At 42.6% G+C, this 17,437-nt stretch overlaps 1 protein-coding gene across 1 annotated transcript; it reads left to right on the top strand.

Annotated features, from left to right (window-relative positions):
* The first annotated feature begins 271 nt into the window (after nt 1–271).
* On the top strand, nt 272–14,301 carry smg5 (SMG5 nonsense mediated mRNA decay factor). The gene is made up of 22 exons (XM_027001139.3): nt 272–731; nt 2,173–2,271; nt 2,363–2,486; nt 2,615–2,771; nt 2,884–2,973; nt 3,194–3,283; nt 3,465–3,543; nt 3,824–3,949; nt 4,213–4,281; nt 4,742–4,953; nt 5,742–5,879; nt 5,965–6,819; nt 6,908–7,077; nt 7,260–7,335; nt 7,620–7,795; nt 8,646–8,804; nt 9,994–10,053; nt 10,440–10,599; nt 10,891–10,981; nt 11,355–11,429; nt 11,651–11,789; nt 12,987–14,301. Exons 1-22 carry the CDS (start codon nt 667–669, stop codon nt 13,068–13,070), a joined length of 3,294 nt encoding a protein of 1,097 aa, XP_026856940.3. The 5' UTR covers nt 272–666; the 3' UTR covers nt 13,071–14,301.
* Nucleotides 14,302–17,437: the final 3,136 nt, after the last annotated feature.

Here is a 17,437-nt window from a genome sequence, read left to right as displayed (position 1 = left end):
ATAGCCGGTATCCGAAGCCACTCTTGGTGATGATCTCAACGAGGGAGGTCATGCCTATGCAGAACAGCAGCGGGGAGAGGGTACCTCCTTGGTAAATCCCGCACTTATGGTGACTCCTGCTATTGGCTTGAAGTTGGCCTCTAGGGGCGTCTCTAAACACACATCAATATAAGTTAATAAATGTTTCAACTTACGATAGCTTTGAAAAGAACTGAAAATAAGCAATCTGGCAACTTCGAGATCCAGCGCAGGAAAAACTACACAAGTATCGCGATACTGAGCGCTGTGGAAAAAAAATGGCCGCTCACGGAATGATTCCTGGAACAGAGAACAACATAAAACACACTAGGAGGAGTGACAGCTGACCTACGGCGAGCCCATTTAGAGCACATACCATCCTCTACCCACATTTTTAACGGATGGGTAAAGAGGCTTGTGCAAAGGGCCATAAGAAACCACAGAGAGTCCGTTTAAGAAATCGAAGGAAGCGGTCAGCTAGCTAGAAAGCTAACGTTAGTTAACGTTAGCTTGCTAGCTAGCTAGCTGCCTAACCTAGACAAGACAAGCAAGCCTAAATCAGCACCTAACGCGTTGGTGTTGGTGGGTAGGTGTACAGTACTTGGAATTTAAACTAGCCGAAATCGCTTGATTTATATTTCTGCTAGTATGAGTGGACCCGGACAAGATAGCGAGCCAGAAGCGAAAGTCCTTCACATCAAACGCCTGTACAGGTGAGTACAAAGCATAGGCCGACACAATTAAGTTGAACTAGTAGTAACCCAGCTAGCTAGCTAATTAGCTTGTGTATGTGGCTGCTAACTTGAATTAGCTAGCTAGCTATATTGCAAACTGGTGAATCATGCTGTGCAGATTAGCTAGCTAGTTGATATGACCATAAACCAATGTTATGAGGCGATGTTTTGACAAACAACGTTGCGGGCAGGCTTTTTATGTTGACTGTTCCACAGTTATCTACCCTTACTTTGGCCTCTCCACCTAATCTAGAGGCATATTATAAGGCCTCTTTTATGGTTCAAATGTGACTATTTATTCAACAACTAACATGCTAAAAGAAGATTGCTAGTTTTAGCTAGACAGCCAGCATTCTGTCTGTGCGGTTAATATAGCTATATGCGTGTGTCTATGGAATTTATTCCTAGATAAGCGTATTTCTTTGGAATAACTGCGTGAAGAACGGTAGCAGGTGCTGCTATATGCACAGACTTGACATATTCTTCCCCATTTTTCAAACGTAAACCACAGAAATATTGAAGGTTCTGAGAATTCAGAAAGTGCAGTGCTGGAATGCATGTATGCTTTCCCACATGCCAAAGCACCTCACCTGTCCATGCCAGGTTTCGACTCAATCAGTTAATCAGAACAGTAAAGGAGTCAGGTCCCCTATGTTAACACTTTCCATTAAAATGTGATTATGATGTGCATATGATATCTTGTCTGGATCGGGAAATCACGCCTTAATGCATGTAAATGCACACAGCACCTATTGCAATCAGAATCAGCTTAGCTCAGCCTGGTCACAGGCTTGGTCACTGGTTTGTGCATCAAGAAGGTGCTAATGCTGTCCATAGAGAAAAGCAAGTCTGCTGTGCACAGTAAAATTATCTCTGAGCATGGTATATATCAGCTGAGAAAACTGTGTCATGAAGGCTATTTCTGCAGTGGTATCTATCACAGGAATAAGTGGTTTGATGGGACATACAGATGCCAGAGAAGCTTAGCTTTATTAACTTTGGTTCCCAAATGATTTCGTCTCCTGGACTGGTATCATTTACTTACAGTAAAATTAGGACAAGGAAGAGTGTTAAGGGAGATAACAGACCCCTCCACCCCCAAGTTAATTAAATAGCCTTTGGCAGATTTGAGGGGGGTTTATGGCCACCATTCTTTAATCTGTCGGATAAATAATAAATTGCAAAAATGTTTGAAATAATGACATGTCTCAACTGAGATCATGGTTTCTTTGACAAGGGTGTTCTTAGTTGCTACATTTATCAATATGTTTATCTTAAATTACACACGCATTGCAAGTCATGGTCAGTGTTGCTATTAATATTATGGATTTTTTTATTATTACCGTGAATGCTATTGATATGCTCAGTGTTGTCATGTAAAGTGCATTGTGTAGTCCTTGACTGCTCTGATCTCTGTTAGGGCTGTGGTGGAATCAGTACACAAGCTGGATATTATCATTAGTAGCAAGTTATCCTACAGGGAGGTTTTCAAGCCAGAGAACATCAGTCTGCGGAACAAGTAAGCACTCTCTCAGTACCTCGTTAAGCAGCTCCTCTTTAGCGGGCCTAAGAACTAACGAGGAAGCTCTCTCCCAACTGATTCCCTGCAGGCTGCGCGAGCTATGCGTGAAGCTCATGTTCCTGCATCCTGTCGACTACGGCCGCAAGGCGGAGGAGCTGCTCTGGAGGAAGGTCTACTATGAAGTCATCCAGGTCATCAAAACAAATAAGAAGGTATGGTTGCCCCTAGTGTTTCTACGATTGTTGATTGTTAAACCACATATAAAAAGCTTAGCTTAGGTTCAGAAGCTTTTTTCCCCCCTTTTAATCCTCCTTTCTCTGCTTGTTAACCTGCTTGGCAGCATATCCACAGCCGCAGCACTCTGGAATGTGCCTACAGAACTCACCTCATCGCAGGGGTGGGCTTCTACCAACACCTCCTGCTCTATATTCAGTCCCACTACCAGCTGGAGCTACAAGACTGTATTGACTGGACGCATGTCACCGACCCCCTCATCGGTGAGATCCCTACGGACGCTTCACGCTGCTCATTTTCGGACAAGACAGTGTTGTATAAGGTTTATAGTGTATGGTGGATGAAACGACCTGTGTATGATAATCCTATCTGTAGGTCGTAAGAAGCCTGTGTCTGCCACACCTAAGGAGATGGAGTGGGCCCAGATGGCTTGTCATCGTTGTCTTGTATATCTGGGTGACCTTGGTAAATCCTGTGGTTTTGGATAAAAAAATTTAAAAAACTTGAGAGAATTAACTTTCACTGATCAACTTTAAAACGTTTAAAACAACCTTTTTTACACAAAACAACTCTGAATTAGAGCGTTGTGCTGTGATCAGCAATTTATTTGCCCATATGTTAGTTGTAATTATGGTAGACAATTAAGAAATGAAACTGAAAGAAAGTGTCTAAATGTCATGCACAGCGCGCTACCAGAATGAGCTGGCGGGCGTGGAGGCAGAACAGTTGTCTGAGCGCTTTTACCACCAGGCCCTGTCCGTCTCACCCCACGTCGGTGAGTCTCCTTTCTGGCTCTCCTGTGACCCTGGCGCAGAGGGCCCCCTTATCCTTCTTTGCGTTGCCCCTTGAATGCATAATTGTAAATGGAGTTGGCATAAGTGAATGTGAGCCCTCTAAATTGTAGGGCTGAATTTCTCTGAATCATGGGGCTTTTGTCTTTGTTGTCTGCTTCACAGGAATGCCGTTTAATCAGCTGGGTACGCTAGCCGGAAGTAAATTTTATAACGTGGAAGCCACCTACTACTATCTGCGCTGGTGAGTTTGCTGGCTTTCTGTGCTCTTCCACTGTAGTTACAATACTTTGCTGAGCCTTTGGAGGGCAGTGTAAGCACACAGTATGCCTCAGTGACGCAAATGTGGAGAATAACCAGTCTATAATACAAAATACAGTGATTCTACCCCACACCCCTTTAATTAAAATGAGGCTGTTGAAATTATGTAATTTAGGCTCATGTTTGTCTTTAATATTCCACTCGAGCTTATCAAACCCAAAAGCATACCATGAGCTGACCAACCCGCTTATCCTGTCAAGCAGTATTCAGTCGGAAGCTCCCTTTGAGGGCGCCTATGGAAACCTGAAGAGGCTGTTTGACAAAGCAGCCAAGATGTACCATCAAGTGAAGAAGCAAGAGATGAAGAGGCTTTCGCCGTCACGCCAGAGGTCAGACTCCACACAGGGGCCAGCATCTGTACTTTCTCCCACACTAAAGCGTTTCATCCATACAAACCCAAAATACACACATGTCTCTGAGAAATTGTCACCCCTATGTAAGTTGCCTGACAGCTAACCAGCTAAACGTCTCTGTTGAGGTCAGAGTTATGAAGATGTTTCATTTGGATTATTGAAGCCTTTTAGGTAGTGTGGGGTTCTCCATACTGAAATAGGAGAATCTTCATAAAACATTGTGGTGATTTTCTCTTCAGGTCAAAGGACATTAAGCGACTCCTCGTAAGCTTCATGTATCTGCAGAGTTTGCTGCAGCCCAAGAACAGGTACGGGGGCATACTGCCCGGCCCAGGCCATTCTGTCCATCACACCGGTGCTGCACCGGTAGCCCTGTTTATACTCCATGCCCATCTTGGGGCAAAATACCTAAAAATCCACTCTTCCCACAATTATACATGATGCACGCCTGGATACAGATAATCCAACATAATACAGTTTCATCATAAACCGTGGTCAGCTATTATTGTTCACACACTGCACAGATGACACAATCTGGCCACTCTCAAGGAACTAATCAACTTTACAAGCGACTTATGATATTTAGGTTTAGAAATGCAAAATACAAAAGAAATAAAAAACTGGGTAAATTGCTCTTGCTAATGATTTCTAATGCTAGAACCTCTCTCCCAGCGATCAACAGGGATCTGTCTGGGTTGCTTTGAGGAGCTAGGTCTTTTGCGCCAACTGATGTGGTTAAAGCTGTCGCTGTTGCCCTGCTGCTCTTAGCGTGGTGGAGACGGAGCTGACCTCACTTTGCCAATCCGTCCTGGAGGACTTCAACCTGGTACTGTTCTACCAGGCTACGCTGAGCCACGGCAGCCATTCGATCAGCGAGGAGGACGATGAACATGACCTGGTGTGCTCCGTGCTTCCCGACAGCCTCGTCTTCAAGATGGTGGTCATCTGCCTTATGGGAGTGCACAGCCTAAAGAGGGGAGGTGAGTCCACAGGGAGGAAGGTCAGCTGGCCAGAGTGAGAGGTGATTCTTGCCTGTTCTCTTAGGGTTATACTAGTATTATGTGTTGTAGTCTATCAGACCGATATTGCACCTTAAGCACTTAAGCAATCTGGTATTAGCCATAGTATGCTGATACCGATACCATTATCGGCTAGCTGTGTAGCAACTAGTGGGAACTGGTGAATTGTAATTTCTCAAAGGGTGCAACCTTACATGGCTATGCCACTTGGGACCTGTATGATGGTTGCATATTTATCTTGTTAAAAAAGAATCAAGAAAACTTTAAAATTTGATTTTGCAACAGTCCTTTCTAAAAGATTTGTTTAGCCAGCTTGGGATTTGTTTGCTCAACCAGTGCTAATTTATAGTGCAAAAGCAACACTTGAGCATGAGTTTGTACAGACTTACAGTAGTTAAATGAAAAGTGCACCTCAAATTGTTTGGTATTTATTGGCCAATACTGAAAACGGCAGTATTGCTCTCGGACCAGTCACCAAAAAATGCAACCCTGGTCTTGATGTTACTATACAGCAAGGTAGAGAAAAGGGAAGAAGGGAAATGACAAACATGTTCCAGTTGAATGTATGTGTTGATGGTTGGTGGATAGAATGTTTGACTGGCCCTCATTATTCTGCTCATGCTGTTCCATCATTCACATAATGACCGGCAGAGTTGTATTCTAAGGTGTGCCACATTTCTTTTTCTTTCTTTCTTTACCTGTTTATTTTTTGCAGTTGATGCACTGTTTTGTTGTTCTTTGCCTCTTAGGTTCAAAGCAGTACAGTGCCTCTATTGCCTTCACACTAGCACTTTTCTCTCACCTGGTGAACCACGTCAATATCCGGCTGCAGGCCGAACTGGAGGAAGGAGAAAGCGAGGTCCCACCATTACGACCTGACAACGTCGGTAAGAAACCGAACATGGATTCACTCTGGGGCCTTCTGGGCCCTCTAGTGTTTTTATGCTGTTGGTGCCAATGTCCTGTCCATAGATGATGCTGATGCCAGGGAGCAGGCTGGCATGGTGCCCACAGAGGAGAGGCCACTCCAGAATGGCTCATTAGAGGAGGAAGAGGAGGAAGAGGAGGCAAAGGGCGAGGGCAGGGGTCTGACGGTGAAGAGCGGCTCACAGAAGCAGAGCGGAGAGGAGAAGGCCAAGCAGAAGAGGAAATATTCACGCCTGTCCATGCTTCGCCGCCGACGTTGCGCCCGTGAGGAGGATGAAAGCGACCTGAGTGAGGGCTTCGAAAGCGACGAGGAGGAGGACGAAGAGCGCAGCAGGCCTGCCGATGGCACAGGGATCACCCGGGCTCCAGCAAACAACCCGTCGAAGGAGGGCCAGACAGCGGTCGGAGGCCTGGTTGGAGAGGGTGTGTGGGAGAGCGGATCCGAGGAGGAGGAGGAGGAGGAGGAGGAGGAGGAGGGTGGCACGGCCTTCGACGTTGAGACCGACTCAGACATGAACAGCCAGGAGTCGCGCTCGGACCTGGAGGACATGGAGGATGCAGGCAGCCCGGGCCAGGAGCCACAGCATGACGAGGAAGAGGAGGAGCAGCAACCCCGGCCGGCCGGTGATGAAGACTCCACGCCGCTAGCCATCAATGGCCCTCTGTTGCCTAGTGATGCGAGCATCAGCAGTAACCTGCAGGCTATGTCTTCACAGCTCTTCCAGGCCAAGCGCTGCTTTCGTCTTGCCCCCACCTTCAGCAATGTCCTGCTTAGACCCCCAAATGCCTCTAACCCCACCCCTGATTTGGATCCCGCACCCTCAAAAGAAGCCACGCCTCCACCTGGGGATACGCCCAACAATGCAGCCCCAGAAATTGCTAATGGAACCAGTGAAAATGGTATAGTTCTGTTTGTTTACAAATGTATCTTTACAATGCTTCTCTGTGTTGCATTTCTTTGACCCTTTTTTAAAAATTCACATTTCAGATGTTGAGTCTGATACGGAGGGCAGTGAGCACAGCAACCAGTCATTTCACAGTGAGAAAACACTGTCAGAGAGACTCGAGATTTTGACCAACCAGGGTCTCATTCAGGTTGTGAAGGTATTCGTCGACTGGTTGAGGACAAATACAGACATCATCCTTATGTGTGCACAGGTATATGTGCATGAAATATATTACAAACAAACTGCAATGCAAATACTTGTGTGTGTGTATGGCTTAGGCTGTACAGTATATAATTTGACAACACAATATTAACCTTTGCTGAGGTAATATCCCAGAAGGGTGCAATTAGCTCTGCAGGTTATTGACACTTGCTACGTTGTATTCCGTCCCAGAGTTCCCAGAGCTTGTGGAATCGTCTTTCCGTGCTGCTAAACTTACTGCCTGATGGAAGCAAGATGTTGGAAGCAGGTTGGTTCAACGTGTCCCCACTCTAAAAAGATGGATTAAACAGTTTCCCAAACACTATGCCGAACTGGCTCAGTACCCTTACCCTTACTTAGAAGGGATTATGAAATGTTTTATTATAATTAAATGCATATTTTTATTTTGCCTTAATGCCTTCAACAACCAACATTTGAAAATCTCCCTGTCATGTATTTATGCAGTCCTTGAAGACTAGTTAAAATATGGTGTCAGCCCCGTGGCTTATAGCCTTATTCACACGTCCTCTCTCCTCTGTGCCGGTGCTGCAGAGCTCGGGCTCCGTAAGGAGGTACATGAGCTGCTGAGCACCAGTGAGCTGCCTGACCTGGTGCAGACGGTACTACTGCCCGAGGACCAGGCCCTGCGCCATCTTCCTGCCCTAAGCCTGGCCCACCGCCGCTTGGACTTCACTAGCCCACGGCCCAGCCTGAGCCCCCTGCAGGAGGTAGGCCCCTCGCCCGCAGCTGCACAACCTCCGGCCCAGGCATTCAGCTCCTTTTTATGGGAGACCATTCACACAGTAAAATGTAGGCAGCATCAACTAGATACTACATTTTAAGGTATCGTCATATGGTGTACTTGATTAATAATGTAGTGACGCGATATGGTGTGACAACAAGCGTTTGACAAGTGTACGAACAAGTACCCTACGAAACATTAATTCCTATAATTTTTCTTTTTTTGTGTGTGTAAAGGTGAGTATATGGCACTCAGACAGATCACAAATGAAAAAGATCCAGTAGTACTAGCACCCAGTAGTAGTAATGTGAACAATTTGATTATTCTTGATGTGAGCACACACACTTGATAAGGTTCTGCTGTGGATTGCTCATAATGATATTTCTACTGCAATGAAAGAGTTACGGAGAGGCAAACTAAGCAATTAAAACAATTAACTGCCATTTTAATAAAGGGGGAAAATATTCAGGGCGATGTGATGCAACTCCATTTCTTGTAGCCACAAGCATATATTCTTTATCAAGCATCTAGACTCATAAACTGTAGTATTATCAGCACTAATGCTTGTTGTAGCAGTGTAAGCCCTTGCGTGTGTTTTCTCTGTGCTTTGTCCTTTGATGTTTTTGTTTTTTGATCATTGACCTGTTAACCCAAGATTGTTTTTGGATTGTTGACCTGCTGACATGAGGTGGACGAGCACAAGTAGCTAGCTAGCTAGGACGAAAACATTTTGATTATGGAGTACTGTCCGGGCAGTACCTTTTTTTTTGAACATCTTTGGCTCTTTGCTATATACCTTTGGCCTAAATCAACATTTCTGGTCTCCATGGCACCAGTGTGTGGTGCGCTTGTGCTGCATCCGCAGCTTTGGCCACTTCCTCACTGGTCTCCAAGGCAACGTGTTGCACTTCAATCCTGAGGCGGGCATCTTCACCAGCATAAGCCAATCCGAACAAGAAAACCTGGTTCAACAGGCGAAGGCCCAGTTCCGCATGGTAAGAGACAGGTTCATCCCATCTGATCGCTGCTGTTAGTAACAATTCAAGACTCCTCCATACAGATCACAGTGTGCATTCTCACCATTCAGTGTGTCTCTACACACACACACACACACACACACACACACACACACACACTTTCTTTAAACACTAATCATTTAATGCTATTACTCACAAAATGATTCCAGTAGAGCTGTACTGGTATTGTCTCTGGCTGTTGAGCAGCAGCACTTGATGACTGCATTGCAATTGTGGACATGTAAACCAGCACCTTTTTTCAGAATTTTACCTACATGTGATGGGTAAAGATACAGTTCTTAGGCATTTATTTAATAGTTTGAACAACTTCATTTATTAAATCCAATGCAAAGGAATTAATTCAAAATGTCAAACAAAACTACTTCCATTATTTTGACATTCTAAAACTCCCAACACCCCTGTTTCTTTTGACACTAACTACTGTTAACTACTCTTAACATCATAAATTCTTAACATCATAAATTGATTCTGTGCAAATAGTTGTCATTAAACATACTGAGCTTCATGAATCGGCATACGCTTGAGTTGTTTTTGAACAATTATCTTAATGCCAATAGTTCATGTTCTGAGGTCATGTAGAAATGGTGAATTCGTTGCTTTGTGACACCAATTCTGTAATAAATGTGTCTTAATTGTGCCTCAACATGTTGGCAACAGCAGCTTATAGTGAATAAATAAATAAATCCTTCTTAGCCATAAGACCACAATTTATAGTTGTAGCACTGCCACTTACTTAGAGTACCAATAAATAATAGGGTACATGGGCCTGTGGAGAACAGATCGAGTTCTTTTCTTTTTCATATAGTCTTGCCACATTTCTGAGGTTTTCTTGAGAGTCCGATGTTGCTAAGCAACCGTGCTACCCTTAAAGTGTAGAACAAACGCTGATTAAAGTGCCGCCTTGCTGTTCCGGAACACCATCAATAAAGTTGACAAGGCTTCAGAAGCCCAAAATTGTTACTAAGGAACTTGAGCAAACTGCACCAAAGATGCTGCCCAAACTCAACCTAAAGTCATATTAGATTTCTAATGTTTTGTGTTTTTTAATATAGCCTCTCCCACCCTGCACCTCAAAATAAATGATTAAGAAGATCTCCTGCCAGAGGAGCTAATGCTTGCTTTGGTGTCCCTGTCGTGTGTTCTGCAGGCTGAGGAGGAGGCACGCAGGAACAGACTCATGAGGGACATGGCACAGCTGCGCCTGCAGGTTTGGATCCCATACTTTAATATTCCTGAGGACTCCTTACTCCTTTACTTTATTTCATTGATTCAACTTTCTAAAAAAGCCAGTCCTTTGATTGGTTGTCTGTTACATAAAAGAGGACAAGAGAAAGACCCTTTTTAGTTATTACACTCTATAAAGTAGTAGTGCAGCATCTGTGTCTTTTATGTGAATTTGTATAGTGCCTTGTATAGTATTTTTAGACTTGTCTGTAGAAAATAATGGCTGAACCCTAGGCTTGGTTATAGACAAAAAATATCCGGAACTATAGGCAAGAATGTAGTGCTGGCTATCCGTATGCAGCCTGTAGTTCATTGTAACACACAGTGGCATGCTCATTATATCGTGTGTTCCTCCGGTGCCCCCTGCAGTTGGAGGTATCCCAGCTGGAGGGCAGTCTGCAGCAGCCCAAAGCACAGTCGTCCATGTCACCGTACCTGGTCCCCGACGCGGCCGCTCTGTGTCAGCACCTGAGCCTGCTCCGGCAGCTGGCTGCCTGTGGCTGCTTCATCATCATCATCCCCCGCACAGGTCAGAGCTCCTGGCCTCCTCTTAATACTTACACGTCTAATGAAAGCCCCAGCAGCAGGTTTTCAGTCATGTGGTGCAAATTAAAGTTCAGCTTCAGTCACCAGTTGCTAGGCAGTGGTATTACCTGTTCAAGGGTTCCTCTGCTGTGGTTTTCGAGGTACTGGAGGACTGCACAACTACCCACCTATGCCTTGTCATAGTTTTTGATGGCTAGGGTCTATTCAAGGAATTGCCATGTTTTGCGTGTCAGGTGTGGATGCTTGTTTGAAATTTTCTGTGTTTTCTTCTCAGTCATTGACGGACTTGATTGTCTGAAGAAAGAAAATCCAGGCGCACGAGACAGCATTCGTTTCCTTGAATCGGAGTTTCGGAAGGGGAATCGGTAGGAGCACAGACTGTACTTTCTTTTTCCATGTTCAGTAGTTGTATTTGTAGAGTCTCTTGCATTAAGAAAATGTCAAATCATTAAATGAAAACTTATTAAAGAGATCCTGCCCTCAAAATACTGATTTGTCTAATAATAGTGAATGAAAGATGGCTGGGTTTGTGTCAATAGCTCGATACTAGCGTTTGTTCTTTTAACAACACTTCCCGCTTTTTAAAATTATTTCCTTGTGCAACCTTCCACTCTTGCAGATGACAGCGGACGGCGTGTTCTTTTACCTGAATTTACTGTGCAAATCTCTCTCTTGTCCTCCACATAAAATTTCAGCAATCTGTCCTCCCCTCCCCTCCCCTTCCTTTCCCACCACCAGATATATCCGCTGCCAGAAAGAGTCCGGCCGGAGCTTTGAGAGGGACAAGCTGAAAAGACAGGACATCGAAGCCTGGTAAGTCTGCATCAAGGTGTGATCCCTTCACCTCATTACACTTCTTTCAGTGTTTGTTTTTAATTTCGTATTTTTCTATTAGCCATAAATGTCGAGCCCTATGCTCGTGTTTTCCTTTTTTTTTTTTTTTTCCTTTCAATTTTCCAAACAATGTGCATGCAGCTTAGCATGGCAGTGTCTTTTATGTATTTACACTAGCTGCTGTTTCCATGTGGTTAAAGGCACCTCTACAAGATGGTGGACAGCTGCCGCCAGCTGACAGGCTCTCAGGCCAGCGGTGACGAGGACACGGCCGGAATGGTGACCGTCCTGACAGGCCACACGGTAGAGGAGCTGGCTGAACGTTCTGTCCCAATGAAGGTTCGTTTGAGCGGGGGAGGTTACCGGTGCCCAACATGGTTATACGTCCCCAGGCTAAAGCATGCTCTTGTTTCGCGCTTGCTAATTTGGGCGGTATGTGCAGCTGTCTGAAAAAACACTAGCTGCTGACCACCTACCTACCTATTTTTAGAAGCTCTTGAGGACTCATAATTAACGTAGCGATTACCTTCAGGCCTCACACTAGGGAAGGATTATAAGAGGTCTGAACCTAGACAAAAGTTGTATAAATCCAAGATTATGGTTTGTGAGATTATGCTGTTGTAATGACTGTGGTACATGGTACCATTGGTGCTTAATACTGCAGACTGGAAACACTGGAGCACTAATGCATCCACTGATGGATGAAATCAATAACGCTTCATTGTTACACAAAAGGAAATTCGGTTCTAAAAAGTGAAGTGTCGGTACTGTTCCAACATGATTTATGTTTGTGTTTAAGGGCCAAAGATACATCCTTGACACACTGCAGAATGATTTTAGTATGACACAATCTTATAATTATTCTGTTCTGATTAATCCATCACTTTGTGGAGGTCTGGTGAAAAGTGAATTTCATCCAACTTCAGATCTGAGATCTGTTTTTATTATTTGCTTTTTGCGAGTTTTTTTTTTTTTTTTTATTTTTTTTTTTTTTTTTTTTATAAAACATCCTTTTGTAGCCTATTGAATAAAATGTAATAATACATTCAAGTACATCAGTGATGTCTTAGATTTTATTTTCAGAAATACGTCAAAAGCATTTTTAAGCACTTCCAGCACATTCTGATTTGAAGGATAAAGTAAATGAGTCATGGATGATGTAAAACCACAATACTCTGATTTGGGGTGCCTGGGCTTTTTTTGTGTGTGAAGATGGATACTGATTGTTTTTGAAACACTACAGACCAGATTTCTGCAGTGCTGTCTCTGGGATATTAACATTGATATATATATTTTTTTTTTCCTCAGGAAATGCCTGTATATTTCATTAATACACTATGTGAAGTACAGAAGTAACAAAGAGTGTTCTGGCCCTGTCATAATAAATATTTTGAGACCAGTATTGGTCTCCAGTTCTAAACTTACAATGTTACCTCAATAATTGGGAGTCGCCATTTTCACATCATTGCATTGATGTTTGTTGCGGCCGGCTTTGAGCGCGTGGGGTAACACCATCCTCTCCTTCCTCTATGACAGTCGGCCGTCCAGGCTGTAGCAGCGGCGGGCATGGAACTACAGAACATCGTAGAGTTCTACCGGCAGTGGAAGGAGATGGGCTGAGAGAGCCCAAGGGAGCGGGGACCGCCCGGCGTTCAGCTGAACACACATTCACTCCCTCTTTCTTTTTCTTTCTTTCTTTTTCTCTCTCTCTCTCTCTCTCTCTCTCTCTCCCCCATTCTACTGCTCTGTCTGTATCAGCGTCTCTGGGGTTATAAAGAAAAAAAACAAATCAAAATGTTCCAGGTTGGAGAGATGGAAAGATGGCGGGTGCGCTGGCATTTGGAGTAAGAAGTCTGAAGCTTTAGGGGCTTAACCCGGAAAGCAGCAGCACCTTGGCCCCAGCATGGGAAAGGAACTCCCACGAGGGTTGGAGTAACATAGGGAGATGAAACACTGTCTAAGTGTGTCTGGTTTTATTACAACCAGCTATATAATGATGAACTTGAGCATATATGTGTTGAGAGAGAGAAATACACGCATATACCATGTGCATTCATACACACGAAGACAAACCAATAAGTATATTAAACAGGGTTTTGACCTTTTCTTTTCCTCCTTTTCCTGTGTTCTTGTTCAGGGGGAACTGTGTCTGTGTCTAATTGGTAGGGTGGCAGTAAAGGTGGTACAATAAGGAACCACAGCAAGGAAATTCACCCCTGGCGAGAAAGGCAAGTCCGTCGAGCATACAATCCTGTGGAAATCCACAGGGCTGGTAACTTCTAGGTTCAGGAAAGCTTTGGATCATTGGATGTACACATTTTGGCTAGTTTTCTATGTGGCTTTTTTGTTCTGTTTGGGTATTTTCTTGGGGGGGTGGGTTTGTTTTGTTGTTGTTGTTTTTTTTTGTCCTGCTGTGTTTGGTGATTTGCTGTATTGTTTGTTTATGAAGAGGATGGATTATGTAAAACCAGATGGTCAGTTTTATTTGATTTTATTTTTGTATGCTGTACTTGTAGTATTGCTTTTGTATGCTGTGCTGTTCTCCCGGGGGAATATTTGGATGGGCTGCCATGCCTCGTGGAAGTCCAGAAGAGATTCAGATCAACTTCCATCTCATACTTTATTAGCTGTTAACGTTGGGTTACAGTGCGGAGGCAGAGTTGGACCAGACGGCTGGACCTTCTCAACTCCAACCTTTAATGCTAATGTGTGAAAGTAGTTCTATTAAAGTCAAAACAAACTTGTTTCCCCATTTATCATCAGTTCCCCATCGTAGTTGTCCCATACTGCACAGTGCAAAGGAAACCAATTTGTGTGTGAGGCCATGCATTAAACAGTAAAAAAACAAAAACAGATTTGAGTTCTTTTATTTTTATACAGTTTCTTGGAGCATCTATATTTTTGTTGTTGCTGTGTAGCAATACACCATTTCCTTTGGGCAACTGGCTGTACCAAGCTACATAACCAATCTTTTTTTTTTTTTTTAAAAAAAAACCACAGTAGATGAATGTCCAGCTAGTGGTCGCATTTTAAATTGACACTTTAACATTGTTTTGCCCCTTTAAGATGGAATGTCATCAGTGCCAAGTACTTTGGTATCTACTGTTAGATCATAATAATACACAAATTGTCCTAGTCTCAGGCTTACCGATCACCACTGGTACTGTCCAGTCAGTTTAAGTAGGTCTTTGTGTCTGTGTCCTTGAGCCCTGTTCCAGTCACATGCCTCCATCTGCTCTGGGCCCCCTGCCCAGATTTCATGACACTGTAACTAGCATTTTGACAAGCACTCTGGTGGCATCCAGTCAAAAGATGGCCAGCCATTGCTTCTGGGGGCAAGTTGCTCTAAATACTGTCAGTCCTCAAATTCCAAAAAAAGTAACCAATGCGGAAAACATATGTTCACTCACTTATGTTCATGTTACAAACATGGCTAAGAAAAACAAAATCTAATGTCACCCAGCAAAATTCCAAGATATTTCTGCTAGTTTAGGTTTCTCTTCCATATAGAAATGATCAGGGTGTGATGGAAGATTGACCATTGTGAAAAACTGATTGAATGGTTTTACATACATTGACACACAGGTATGAGTGAGTCCAGTGTGTCCAGTTTGGAACACATACCATGCTGTCTGGATTATCTTGGGCAGTAAGGTGCTTATTTTTAGCATGTGCATTGCATACATCTGAGAGTGTCCTCCTCCATCACTTCATTTATAGACAGGCCAAACAAACCAATGGTTCCTTTGGTGTGCCAAGTTTATAACCTGTATTTACTGGTACTCAACTGTCTACTCATGCACACCGTTTACTACTCTCTAGGTAATGTGTGAGCCATTTGAGTGCACTACAAGGAAAGAAATTAACTGAACAACTTCACAATAAGAATTTTATGCCCAACTAGATGTAACCTTTCTCAAATGAAGGAAGACTCCACTGATAACACCTCCCACCTATTCAATTTATATTTGACATTTTTCAAGATAAGGCACTTAGCAGCCTCAGTAGAGTGGTGCTTTATGTAGACCATCTTTATGGACTGGAATATAAATCGTAGGATGAGCTTTTCAAGGAACCCATTTTTCTACTGTCTTGGACACTACAGGAGGAATGCTAATGGGTTGATAATTGGAGCCCTGCAGGATCTGGATTTTAAAAAAACAGGTGTAATTACTGCAGATTGAAAACATTACATTACTAATAGACCAAGTAATGGCAGATATCAAAATCAATAACCCATTTTTAAACATGTAAAATTCAGTCTGTAATTATCCGTATTGACATTTTAATATCACATATAATCCTATGAACTTTTGATTAACTCTGATGAATGCAGTATTTGTTTTCAAAAAGCAAAATATACCCAATTATTATGTTCTTCTTTTGAGAACAGAAGCATCTTCCTTCCAGACCCAATGCAGAATAAGTGTCCTATTTCCGACAGATGACTCACGCATAATGACATTTATTGCAAGAGATATTCTTTAAAGAGACTTCTTTTAGAGACTTCTCTGGATGTTTTAGACAGATTATGGGTGAGTGGTCTACATCTGATTTTCAGGGATATTTGTATTTTTCAGTTCTACTTATTTATTTAAAGCCAATTCATACACATGGACATTACTTATCTTTGAAAACTTACTTGGGTAGTTCACTGTCCTTAATCTTTTTATTTATTTATTTATTTTGTAGTAGGAGAGATGTCAACTCAAGTCAGTGATTCGAGCTCGTCACACTTCTGACGTCTTTTGAAACACTCGTGACTTAACTTTGACTTTTGCTTAATTCTGCTCGTCACTTAAGAATCTAACCGATCGTTTGAATAAAACATTTCCATCTATTCTAACGCAAGCATCTAGCCAATTCGAACATGCGCATCATGCACTGTCCACCAGTTAAATTCTGTATTGACTATAAAATACGCCTTCGGACATATAAATCCCTAAGCAGTTTGGCCCCACTCTAGTGATATTATTGAACCCTTTAACACTGTGCATACTCTCTGTTCACGGGGTGCTGGCCTGCTATCAGTTCCTTTATTTAGAAGAATCAAAGCAGGAGGTTGGGCGTACACAACTTTGGAATAAGCTGTCTTTCTCAGTATGTGATTCAGACACACTCAGTCTTTAACTCGAGAGTGAAAACCTACTTATTTGCACTAGCGATTGCCTAAAGCTAACAACTGAAGTGTTGTCCCATTTATAGGGGAAAGTTTCAGCCTCTACCCCCTGTAACTCAGTTCCAAGCAGTAGGGGTAAAAAGAAGAAATGGGATTGGGTCTGTACAAATAAGAATGCACGTTAGAATGCTAAACTTTTTTTAATGGGACAAAATATACTGGTTTCAGTTATACTTGTATGAAATATTTGTTACTTATGCTTATGCATCAATTAATAATGCCAAGACAAAAAGGGACATTAAGCTAAGTCTGACTCAACTCAGACTCCTATCCAGAGATTTAAGACTGGACTCTGACTTGCACAATGTAATTTATGAACATCTTTGTGTAGTAAAGCCAGATGTTGGTTAGAGTAAACAAAAACTGTAGGAAAAAAAAGTTACTTTAAAATAATAATTACTGAAATAGAAATAGTAATTTAATTATTACTTTAGGAAGGTATCTAGTAAAACGACTACTCAAGTAGTGAGTTATTTAATCTGAACTCATTTAATAACAAACTTTTAATTTTTTAGCACAACAAACAAAAAGGTAGGCCCTATAGTAGTTTTTACACTGAATGTGAATCTGTTTATAGATTTGTTCTACTTGTCATGGTTTTTAAGTGACAGAGCATATGCATTTTACAATAAGTATATATTACTTATTCATAAATAAGGCAGTTATTACATATTCCAACATGTGTGATATTCACGTATGTTTGACCTCAGACAAATCCCTCTTCAGTGGCCAACAGTGTGTAAATACACCACAAAAACAACAACAAAACTGGGTGACAGAAATTCTGAAAACATAATTATATTATGAT

The sequence above is a fragment of the Electrophorus electricus genome, chromosome 1 (assembly GCF_041902795.1).
Source record: "Electrophorus electricus isolate QZ-2024a chromosome 1, ASM4190279v1, whole genome shotgun sequence".
Taxonomy (NCBI): domain Eukaryota; kingdom Metazoa; phylum Chordata; class Actinopteri; order Gymnotiformes; family Gymnotidae; genus Electrophorus; species Electrophorus electricus.
This window is presented reverse-complemented; position numbering and strand designations above follow the sequence as displayed.